Source organism: Ascaphus truei, chromosome 7 (assembly GCF_040206685.1).
Source record: "Ascaphus truei isolate aAscTru1 chromosome 7, aAscTru1.hap1, whole genome shotgun sequence".
NCBI lineage: Eukaryota > Metazoa > Chordata > Amphibia > Anura > Ascaphidae > Ascaphus > Ascaphus truei.
Window position 1 is genome coordinate 8303951 of NC_134489.1, and position 13151 is coordinate 8317101.

The 13151-nt window shown below is 40.1% G+C and overlaps 1 protein-coding gene across 1 annotated transcript; it reads left to right on the plus strand.

The window, feature by feature from the left end:
- Positions 1 to 562: 562 nt before the first annotated feature.
- LOC142498612 (olfactory receptor 5V1-like) lies at positions 563 to 1495 on the plus strand. The gene has a single exon (XM_075606817.1). It carries the CDS (start codon positions 563 to 565, stop codon positions 1493 to 1495), a length of 933 nt encoding a protein of 310 aa, XP_075462932.1.
- The last annotated feature ends 11656 nt before the right edge of the window (positions 1496 to 13151 follow it).

Here is a 13151-nt window from a genome sequence, read left to right on the forward strand (position 1 = left end):
CGGGGAGCAGGGAGGCTGCGGGGAGCGGGACACATGTATTTACACTGTCCTCACACTCATTTACATGCAGGGCCTGGGGGACGGGGCCCCGCTTCAGGGCAAACTGAACTTAGTTGGTCATAATTTGCCAAGCATTTCAATTTTGTTTAATTATGCTAATACCCATCTAGACCCTGAAATAGGGCTTTACTGAAGAGGCGAGGAAAGGAGTGTCATTTTCTCTCCTCACAACTCTCCTGTGTGGATAGGCCCTGTAAGAACCAGTGACTTACTGTATATACCTCCACAAACACTCCTTTAAACAACACATGGAAAGATACCTGGACACACTATTTTCCTCTCCCCCTTTCCTCTTCCTCTCCCTCTCTCTCTTGTATAGCTCTAGTCCAAGGGCCACTCAAAACCCCTTCAAGGACTACAAGTTGTAGAGCCCTGCAGTATGAATGATCAGTACCAGAGCTGAGACCTTAATTCATTATGTTTTTATGACCTTGATAATTCACTTTTACTGCCTGTAGCTGACAGATTTGATGTCTTATTTCTAACCAGAATCAAGTCACAAATGGAAAATGGGAATGAAACTGAAGTTACAGCATTTCTTCTCTTGGGATTCATTGAGTTGCCGGATCTACAGCTCAGTTTTTTCATGATGTTTCTCCTGCTCTACCTCATGGCATTGACTGGCAACCTAACTATTATCACGGTGATATACACTGATCCTCATCTCCATACCCCGATGTACTTCTTCCTATGTAACCTTTCCTTCCTAGATATCACTTTCACAACAACAATTATTCCCAAGTTTTTAAACATCTGCTTAACAGGGAACCAAACTATCACCTACATGGGATGCATCACTCAAATGTTTTTCTTTGTCATATGTGTAGTAGCTGAGTATTTCCTTCTTGCCGTCATGGCTTATGATCGATATGTGGCCATCTGCCATCCACTGCGCTACCCATATCTCATGAATGTGAGGGTCTGTGCCCAGTTGGCTCTGGCTTCATGGTGCTTTGGTATTTTAGACTCCATGACTTATGTGTCCTTGTTGTCTCGGTATTCATTTTGCAGATACAATGTCATAAACCATTTATTCTGTGACCTCAAACCACTCCTCGAGCTCTCCTGCAGTGGAACTCAGAGTGTAGAGTTGGCCATACAAGTTTCTGGGGTGCTTTTTGGTTTCACCCCCTTAGTGTTTATTATAATAACTTATGTCCTCATTATCTCCACTATCCTGAGTATTCGTACCAATGATGGGAAACGCAAAGCCTTCTCTACGTGCTCATCTCACCTCACAGTTGTAATCCTGTTCTTCGGGATCATTCTCAGTATGTACATGAGACCCAAGTCCGCTTATTCAATAGAACAGGACAAGGTGTTTGCTGTGTTGTACACATGCTTTATCCCGATGCTGAATCCCGTGATTTACAGTCTGAGAAATAAAGATATAAAACAGGCTCTGCGGAAACTAAGACGGACGTTTTTCAAATGAAAACCTGGCATACAGCTTGAAAACCAGGGAAGAAACAGAGTAAAATAGAATTTGACTGGGGGTAAGAACCCATTTGCCCACCTAGACTGACGACTCTCCTCACAGTGTATGTTATAAAACCTCAGACCCTATTAGATCATTGGCTTTCTTTCAAATATAGGATAGCTTTTGTGCATCTCAATAATTGTTTCATTCCCTTATTTTATTCGTCTCTACTACGTCTGTTGAGAAGAATTACATTAATCCACCAGCCTTCCAGTGGAGAAGCACTTCCTTACATTTCATTTGAGCATCTCACCTTCACCTCAAGCTTCAGAGAGGGACCTCTTGTTCTAACAGTTTTCAGGGTTTATTCAATGCTTCCTTCCTGCACCTTTTTAAAACCCTTAATGTACTTGATAGTTTTTATGATATGTACCCTGTCCCTTATCTCCTCTAAATTTAAAAACTAGTCTAAAAATGTAGTAGTACTCTGCCAGAACCCCTCCAACCCCCGACATTTATTAAACTTTGGGGCAAAGCTCTCAGCACTGTATTTTAGAAAGATGTAAGCAATATTGATGGTGTTAAAATGTATGTATGCATGTATTTATTTATATAGCGCCGTTAATGTACATAGCGCTTCAAAGCAGTAATACACGTGACAATTATATAAATAACAAATACAATAAATAACACATAAAGGGGAGAAGTGCCTCAGACAAAAGTAACATTTAGGAAAAGGACTCCTTGCTCCGAAGAGCTTACAATCAAATTGGTTGGTAGGAAGAACGTATAGAGACAGTAGGAGGGCGTTCTGGTAAGTGTCTCTGCAAGGGGCCAAGGTTTATGTATCAGCCATGGAGCTATTCATATGCTTCCTTAAGCAGGTGGGTTTTTTTTTATATATATATATATATATATATATATATATATATTCCATAGCATAACAGTATTGCACACTAGCCTTCTCAAAATTCTGATGCTTGTCCCATAAAACAGACAATAAACTTGTATAGTTATCAGAGTAGCCAGAACTGGTCCGGTGACAGAGAGACAGTACCACTGTGTGCTGTCTCTCTGTCACCGGACCAGTTCTGGCTACTCTGGTAACTATACAAGTGTAAATATATATATGTAAATATGTAAATATATATATATATATATATATAGCAAATGGAAATATTACTGTATGCTCATTTGCATGTCTTAGACATATATATATACTGTATATATTGTGACATAGTCCAAAGATGTTAGGCAGCTTTCTGCCCCATTTTAGAGCAGAAAGTGCAGGAATAGTTAAAAATGATCCATTCCACAGCTTCCCATTAACTCAGGCAGCTGGATGGGAAAATCCAGACCACAGATTACAATGGCTCTAGTTCTCCCTCACCTGCTCTTCTAATCACATGCACAGGTATTTAGAGCAGAAAGGTTTTGCATTTCACTCTCTCTCCTTAGAGCCTGGAGGCTGGGGGTATCGCAGCTCCCCTGTTTCCAGTGTCGGGGTTGACGGCCCCTCCACGTATCACAGTACCAGAGGATTTGCCTGGACACCACAAACAGATAAGACAAAACAAATGATTACTGCTGTTGCTAAAAGACTGTGCTGTATCTTGTGACCCTAAATGAGAGAGCATTGTTTTAAGCTGGGGAACCAGTTTAGTTGGCCAGCAGCTGTTAGAGAGACTGATTCTGATGTGTAGTTAGATCCCTGAAAGGGATAGGTTTTTGCTTATATGATTTTGGTTTTATTTCTTGAAATAACAGTGGGGGAAATATTGTAACACTGAAATATGTGAACTGCTGAATGAAAGTATCTGAGTACCTCTAACCTTCACATGTTAAAGCTGCAGTACCTTACTTGGATGAAAATAAAGCAGGCAGAAGCCTGAGTTAAGCAGCATGGTACTTTGCATGATCCTGTTTGTTGTATAATTAACCCTAGAAGACTGTGTCGGGAAGAACCCAGACAGACGTCAGCACTACAAAAGAGGGGCGTTTGTCACATATGGTGGAGAATGCGGGTCGACACTAAAAAGTCTGTGGGTTTGCAAATAAATGCGGGGGTTTAAAATGGCCGCCCAGCTGAACTAAAGTACAGATGCTATGAGTGAAGTCTGTCCCACTGTGTATATCAGTTGTGCTTCTAGCATACACAGAGAATGTGCGAAGTGTGGATGCAATAGCACCCTGAACCCAAACAGAAAACCAAAATGTTTTGCTGAAGAAGAAAAAAAAAAAAAAAATTGCATCTAGCAATTGCTGTTTGTAAAGCTAATGCCTTTTGCTGAAGTGAGTGAATTTGCAGCTAGCAAGTGCTGTATGCAAGTTGCTGAAGTGAGTGAAATTGCAGCTAGCAAATTGTCCCTGCCGGGCTTCTAAAATGGCCGACGTGAAATGTTTGTTTTGTAATGTACATAATCATGAAAAACAGTGTCCCTTCAGGCCATACGATGATGATGATGATGATGATGATGATGATGATGATGATGACTCGTATGTGGCCCCTGGAGGAGAGCCGTACCCACAGATGAATTTAGTATGCTGGGCCTGTCATAAAGTAGGTCACATGGAAGATGTGTGCCCCAAAATTTTCAAAGACAAACAGCTGCAAAAGCAAGCAACGCCCTATGAGTGCAAGCAAGATGTGGAAGCTGATACCAGTGAGCGTGTGCCCAGTACCACTGATATCTCTGGAGCTAATAAAGCAAAAAGAAAGAAGAAAAAGAAAACTGTTCCTCAAGTCACAGGGGAAGTGACCGAGCCACTTGAACCTGCGCTGTCAGGACATGCGTCAGAAAGGCGCCGAGATGTGCTGCAGACCGGAGTGACCGGCAGAATTGTCACGGGAACAGTGGCAAAGGAGAAGGAGGAGCAAAGGGAAGCTGAATCCTTGAACCAGGATAAAGAGGCTTTGGTTTCTGCACTCCAAGCTGCCCGCCATGATTATGAAGTCCTGCGGCAGGGATTGATGAAGGAGCGAGAATGTTGGAAGAAAGAGCAAGAATCTAACAATAAGGGGCAAGAATGTTGGAACAAGGAGCGAGAAGCGAACGCCGAGTTACAGAGGTTTATACTTCCAGCTTTACAAGAGCACGAGGCTTTGAAGAAAACAGAGTCTCTCTTACGGAGTGAGCTGGAAGAGGTGACGACTAATCTGGAAAAGGCCAACACCGTAATTGCCACCATGGATGAAAAACAGATTAAGTCTGACAAATTGATTGCTATCCTAAAACAGAAATACGGGAAGGCTCTACAAGAGGTTCATGCGCTCAGCACAGAGGTGCAACACTTACGCCTGGAGGGCCACGGTCTGAACACAGAGCTGGGAATGTTGAAGCAAACCCATGAGAATGCCTTAAGTGAGTTAGAGACTGTAAAGCAAGAAAATGAGACTCTGAAATTGGAAAATTCAGATTTGACTGACCAAGCAGAAAAAGTAAAGAAACAGTTGACTCAGGGAAAATTAGAAGTGCAGGAAGCACTGATGCACACTCAGAGCCAGCACCAGGAAGAAATGGACGCTCTGAGAACAGAATTGCGACATGTATGCACAAAACAGAATTCTCTCGTGGAGGAACTTAACATTTTGAAAAAGGAGAAAAGCATTAGAATAATTCAGAAGCACTGCAAAGCTCTTGTCCAAGGAAGAAGGGAAAGAGAAAATTATCGGCGTAAACGTGCCGCAACTATCATCCTACAGGCTGCCTACAGAGGGATGAAAATTCGTCGGTTCAATCACCGGAATAAAGCAGCCTGTGTTCTTCAATCATTCTACCGTGCCCGCATGGTACGAAACAGGTTCCTCATTATGAAAAGAGCAACTATAAAAATCCAGTCTCTGACTAGGATGACACAGAACAGGATTCGCTATCAAACCCTGAGAAATGCGTCACTGGTTATCCAGCGGTACTTCCGCCTGAATAAATGTAGACCTCAGGAAAGAGAGGTCCAAGACTACATGCCTGCCGGCTGCAAAGGTAAAATACCACAGGGTACAGCCGGAGTTAGTGAGAGCCCCATCAAGGTGAAGGTGCTCCAGGTAATCAGTGCTTCATCTTCTAAGTACCATAAAGGTTCAAAGGTCGCAAATCAAAAGCGACGAAGGTCAACGCTGGCCTTGAATTTTTCCGGATCTCGCCACTCTGGGCCACAATATAAAGACAAAGACTATCCGGCCCCAGAGTTCCGTCAGAAGCTAAAGAAACAGTCCAGTCATTTGCAGTTTGCAGCGGCCTATGAAATAAAGTCAGGAAATGTAATGGACTGGAAGTCAAAGAAAAAAAAAATGTGTTTGGGGAATTGACCGATATTTTTTTGTTATTACACGTGTGGACTATGTCACGGACACTTAACTATGCAAATAAGCTATTGTAGTTAAGGTATATTAGGCCTCTAGAATAAGCATTTTGTCAATGTTACAGTGTTATATTGGTTCTCTGTGTTGAAAATGTAGCTAAACTACAAATTAATATACAGGGTTGATGGCCCTTTCGGTTGGTAAATATATAATGAGGTTCATATTCTACAGTAGAAAAACCCAGGGAGATAATAGAAATTTTTTGGTTTTGTGAATATATTTAGCATATCCTGGGTTGTAAGAATGTGTGCTAGACACTTATTTTTCAAAATAGTTCCCTAATAGAGAGCAACAAAATATGTTTGCCAAGTATAGTCTCTTATGATGAAACCTATTGTCCATAATTGCCATGGAAAAAGTTCATATTCGTATCATGTGAATACTTAATGTTGTACTGAGGAGTTAGCTCAAGTATTTCAGGTAGGACGCTCACCCCAGTGAGGTCCATGGCCGCTCACCCCAGTAGGTGTGAGCTGGGGAGGGGGATATGTGACATAGTCCAAAGATGTTAGGCAGCTTTCTGCCCCATTTTAGAGCAGAAAGTGCAGGAATAGATAGAAATGATCCATTCCACAGCTTCCCATTAACTCAGGCAGCTGAATGGGAAAATCCAGACCACAGATTACAATGGCTCTAGTTCTCCCTCACCTGCTCTTCTAATCACATGCACAGGTATTTAGAGCAGAGAGGTTTTGCATTTCACTCTCTCTCCTTAGAGCCTGGAGGCTGGGGGTATCGCAGCTCCCCTGTTTCCAGTGTCGGGGTTGACGGCCCCTCCACGTATCACAGTACCAGAGGATTTGCCTGGACACCACAAACAGATAAGACAAAACAAATGATTACTGCTGTTGCTAAAAGACTGTGCTGTATCTTGTGACCCTAAATGAGAGAGCATTGTTTTAAGCTGGGGAACCAGTTTAGTTGGCCAGCAGCTGTTAGAGAGACTGATTCTGATGTGTAGTTAGATCCCTGAAAGGGATAGGTTTTTGCTTATATGATTTTGGTTTTATTTCTTGAAATAACAGTGGGGGAAATATTGTAACACTGAAATATGTGAACTGCTGAATGAAAGTATCTGAGTACCTCTAACCTTCACATGTTAAAGCTGCAGTACCTTACTTGGATGAAAATAAAGCAGGCAGAAGCCTGAGTTAAGCAGCATGGTACTTTGCATGATCCTGTTTGTTGTATAATTAACCCTAGAAGACTGTGTCGGGAAGAACCCAGACAGACGTCAGCACTACAAAAGAGGGGCGTTTGTCACAATATATATACATACACTTTGCAAAAAGAATCCCAATTTCTCTCAAAATAAAATGAATTGTACGTTTGTGATTAAAAAGTTTGCAAATCAAAAAGTAGTGGTGCTGTGGGTGTGCAAATCAGAACGTAGTGGTGCTGTGGGTGTGCAAATCAGAACGTAGTGGTGCTGTGGGTGTGCAAATCAGAACGTAGTGGTGCTGTGGGTGTGCAAATCAGAACGTAGTGGTGCTGTGGGTGTGCAAATCAGAACGTAGTGGTGCTGTGGGTGTTCAAATCAGAACGTAGTGGTGCTGTGGGTGTGCAAATCAGAACGTAGTGGTGCTGTGGGTAAGCATACCATTGCACTTTGACCCCTGTTGTAAATGGTGAATAGAAAAGTTTCACTTTTGCTTTTGTTCACAGAGTTATGATTTTTTCATGGACAATCACAAATGCGATCATAAAATTGACTGAAGAACAAAATACTGCAAAGCTTAAACAAAATAAAATGTAGCATCCCAGCGACATTTTCTTAAATGTGTATTTAGGATTTCACTCGACAAGTGGCTACAGTTATGCAACTGCAGCGTTTCAAGAAAAAGATACTATATAAAAAGAAGATGTTATGTGACTACTACTATCACTGTTGTTATTATTGTTTTTAGTAATAAATATGTACTACTAATTTTATTCATTTACTTTTGATAAACCGCTGGACGTGTGTTACATACACACTGAGAGCACACAAATATGTTGTGAAGGTTTGTTTCCTTCAAATTGCAGGGTAGCTTTAGGTCTGTCCCAAGCATTTTTACAATCGCTCAGTGTATTAACTTCTACCACCTCTGTGGAGAGGCTATTTCATGTATCCACCACTCAGTATGTGAAGAAAGACGTCCTCTCATTTCCCCTGAGACTCCCACCCTCTAGCTTCAGAGCTCTTGTTCTAGCACTTATCTTTCACTGAATTATGCTTCCCTCCTGTACATTATTTAGATAATGCATGTACTGAGCACTTTATACATTGGGCCCGGTCCTATAACTGAAGTAGTGATACTGTTGAGTGAGCTCTTCCTGATCCCCCTGCCCCTGAGACATTTCATTGTTAAATGACCTTCAAAGAATTCTTGTCCTTGATATGGCCGTTTGGATCAGCTTCACTCTGGCAGCCAATAGAAAGCTGTAATATCGTGAGATGAAATGAAAAGAAAAGAAAGAATCCCTCTTGAATGTACTTACAGTTAGTGTAATGAGTATGGTGTTAATAAAACCTTTTAATGGTAACAATTAAAAAATGATAGTGAGAGTGAGATTGGTAGTAATAAATCCATGGCCAATCTCTTTAACCACCACACAAAGTGCTCCACTCCTGAGGAAGTCACGTAAGTCAGGGGGGCGCAAGAATTTCTAGGGGTGCGTGAGAGTGAAATTAGTAGTAATAAATCCATGGCCAATCCCTTTAACCACACACTAAATATTAGTATATATATATATATATATATATATATATATATATATATATATATATATGTGTGTATATGTGGAGGGAGCTTGAGAAAGGATCTGGAGGTCCGTAAAGTCGCTTCTTTTTCCCTGCTGTTACCCCTGATGCTTGTGTTTCTACATTAAATTGTTTTTGAATTGGTGAGTATTGCGTATTTTGTACATCAGGTTTTTATATATATATATATTTTTTTTTTATATATATATATATATATATATATATATATATATATATATATATATATATATATATGTCAGATAAGGCAGTTGGCACTCTAATAGGTGCTGGTAAGCCACAGGTGCACGTCCCATATAGAGAATGTAGTTATACGTTACCGGTCCAAGGATTGGTAAACAAGAGACAGCACTCAATGTTGAAAATCAAAGTGTATTAATGAAAGCAAAAATACATCCAGAAACCCAACGTTTCGGTCCTACAGAATGGGACCTTCCTCCGGGGGATACGGTGGCATGCAGGCTTATAAATGCTTTGGCCAAAAGGTTTAACCAAATACCCTTTTTCATGAGAATATTATTTTATATTAGCCTAATTGGTAGGAGCGCAGGAATCGTTCTTTTTGTTTTTCAACCATTATCACCTGACATACAGTGCTCCCACTGCAGCAAGGGAATCTGGGAAATGACATGCAAATGAGCACACAATGTGTCACCTTTTGCCTTGAATATCCAATCACATGGAGCCCATTTAAGCTGATGCATCGTCGTTCACACAGCTTTTAAACACAGCATGGGACTAGCAAAGCAAGTACAAACCACTCACAGACATGTTTCAACCTTGATGGGTATCATCAGTGTGAGGTTGCTTTATACTTGCTTTGAAATATTTCTATTCTAGGGTGGGTAGGTTTACCATACATTTTAAGTTATGGTGGGTGAAAAAGGCGACTGAAAACCTCCACCGTTAGCTAACCCACCATAACTTAAATAAAAAATGTCAAATATATGTATATATTATATATAGTTATATAGTTATATATATATATATTCATGTAGAGGTATCAGTACCGTGTTAGCCGAGCTTCAATAATCAAAAAAATAAAAAAATAAATAGATGATACCGTTCTGTGGCTAACGAAATGCTTTTATTTGTGCGAGCTTTCGAGATACACTGATCTCTTCTTCCGGCGATGTTACAATGAATGAAGCAAAAGGTAAATTTAAAAACAGTGTCTCTTGGAATGTTATCTGTGCTGTTCCTTCCCCCGGTGTGGATGTGTTTTATGGCTAGAGGTGTTAAATGGTTACTGAAAGCAAGTGAAGAAAGAGTGTGTATGTGTATCAGTGTGAATAAAAATGAATGGAGAGCCCACAGTATATACAGTGCTTTACACAAGGTGTGTGTGGAGTGGGACTGGATATAAATGGTGTGGGTGGGTGTGGAAATGTGAGAGTTAGTAGCACAACTAAAAGTGTGTGTAGATACTATGTGGTCCCTATTGGTGTATAGGGATGGAAAAACAAGGAGTATTAGTATGTGTGAGAGACAGCTGTGTGGCTAAAGGCCATGTCTGTACATACTGTGCTATATGTATGCACACACAGCTGTCTCTCACACATACTAATACTCCTTGTTTTTCCATCCCTATACACCAATAGGGACCACTAAGTATCCACACACAGTTTTAGTTGTGCTACTAACTCTCACATTTCCACACCCACCCACACCATTTATATCCAGTCCCACTCCACACACACCTTGTGTAAAGCACTGTATATACTGTGGGCTCTCCATTCATTTTTATTTATTCATTTTTATTCACATTGATACACATACACACTCTTTCTTCACTTGCTTTCAGTAACCATTTAACACCTCTAGCCATAAAACACATCCACACCGGGGGAAGGACAAGCACAGATAACATTCCAAGAGACACTGTTTTTAAATTTACCTTTTGCTTCATTCATTTTAACATCGCCGGAAGAAGAGATCAGTGTATCTCGAAAGCTCGCACAAATAAAAGCATTTCGTTAGCCACAGAACGGTATCATCTATTTATTTTTTGATTATATATATATATATATATATATATATATATATATATATATATATATACACACACACACACACACACACACACACACACACACACACACACACACACACACACACACACACACACACACACACACACATATATATATATACAGACAAGAAACATACAGCGCAGATCTTAACAATATGTTTAAGCGGAGGATAATATACACACCACCTATTAAGCCAATACAATCTTAAATAAGGTACATACCCTGGGTTACAACTATCCCTACAAACTGCAGCCAGATTAGGTCTGCGGCTCCACAATCGCCGCCTTGAAGATTTGCAGAAGATTGACCTAGGCGCAAATAAGACAGGGAAGAGAAGAAACACAAAAAAGAATCATAGGGCAGTATATCTGGTTATTAACAGACTATAGGATGGTAAGAGATGCGCTTACACAGGTAGGTTTTTTCAAAGCATGTAATCCTCTATGGGACTCACGAACACAAAAAAATCTACTTGCCACCTAGTACCAAACGTGTGCTGCTTGGGCCAATATTTACTCGCCCGGGGGTTAAATCCACTCGCCCGGGGCGAGCAAATGTATAGGTTTGTCGAACACTGTGTATATATATATATATATGTATATATATATGTATATATATATATATATATATATATATATATGAGTTATGTGCTGTATTTAATACATTCATTTTCATTCACCTGAGTGCTGTCTCCTTTTTGCTGCTATGCGGTAATGTGTATATATATATATATATATATATATGCAGAAGAGTGACCTAGGCGCAAATAAGACTGGGAAGAGAAGTAACACAAAAAAGAATCATAGGGCAGTATATCTGGTTATAAACAGACTATATGATGGTAAGAGATGCGCTTACACAGGTAGGTTTTTTCAAAGCCTGTAATCCTCTATGGGACTCACGAACACAGCTACTGCAGCTCCTCTCCTTGGCCTCTGGATCTCAGGAGTACTTGTCCACGGGAACTCAGCGGTGGCTGCAGCAGTCACGGAAGGACTTAGGAAGCCACTTGTCTCTATGGATGGATCTCACAAGGGGGGGGGGGGGGTAGGGAGGGAATAAAGGGAGGGACAAATATGTGTAAAACCTTTTTAATCTAAAAATAAACTCATCGTAAAAACAGGTAATCAACTCACATTCTGTGAGTGAATTTCGGGCAGTAGAGAGTGATTTAGCGAGTCTCTCACACTCGTGTACAGAGGCGCCGATTACCAGTCCTCTTCGCGTTCACGGTCACTTCCGTGTCACGTGGTATGACGCGGTATGACGCGGCTCGGCTCTCGCGGGAATTGGTATCTGTCAGTGCAGGGAATCACCGCCGTAGCTCCTTGAGAATGTCTCTCTGCTTGGTGCCTCGGCGTATCTCTCTTTCTGCTCCAAAAACGCTGGCCCTACGCGTTTCTCCACTTGGGCTTCGTCAGGGGCTGCTAATAGTTACCTAATCCCTAACGGGGTATTTAAATGTACCTCCCCACAGTAATTGGCTAAAACGTGATTGAATAATACCACAACACAAAGACAACGTAAAACAGGTCATGCACCATTTACATGTAATTATCGTAAGAGAGAAAGATTGTGCAAGTTAACATCCTATTATATACACACTGCAGTATATTATTGGACATGTATACATGTTTGAGACACTGTTATTTATGTTATACAACATATTATAACTATTCTGTTTTTTAGGGGTTTGTAAGAATATTCTTAATCAGTGTATATCTTACATTCATATGTGAATAACTAGTGTGCTTGATAATGAGAAAATAAAAAAATGAAAAAATGAAACAAAGGGACTATAAGCTAAGATATTATTTGTACTTGTGCTTAATACCCTAACACCCATAGGATTTACTGGGGGACTTTGTATAATTTACGCATAACGTAGAGAATATTTATATCCTTGCGCACATTCAAATCCATATTTGATGTTCAATTGGATACAGACTTTAGTTTACATTTCCCAAAAAATATCCATGTTTAAAGGGTACTTGAATTATTATATGGATTGATCAGATATCGGGTCAATGACATCATACATGATGTATCACAGGACTAGAGTATAATACTCTTTGTATGAGGGATAGAGAGATTGCCCTGATGTATACGGGAGGGAGAGTATATTCTTTAATCATATATTCACCTGTATATGTTAGCAGGATTAGGTGTATATATACACAAAAATCAACCATTTGATATATAACAAATAGAGATATTATGAACATTATACACCATATTATCTATATAAACTTGTACACATGCACACCCTATGGTGTATCTATCCTATGGCCTATAATGAATTCAGGCCAGTGTCGTTATTCATATTAATGGTATATATAAAATAGACAATTACAGTTATAATTAAACAGAATTCTGCATTATATATTAATGTCACAGTAGAGGTATAATTAAGTATGTTTTGGTGCACTATTTATAGAGAAGTGTCTCTGTATCACTATTTTTTAATCAATTTTTCGTTTTGTTAATAGCTATGTGATTACGTTATTAAGTGTACAC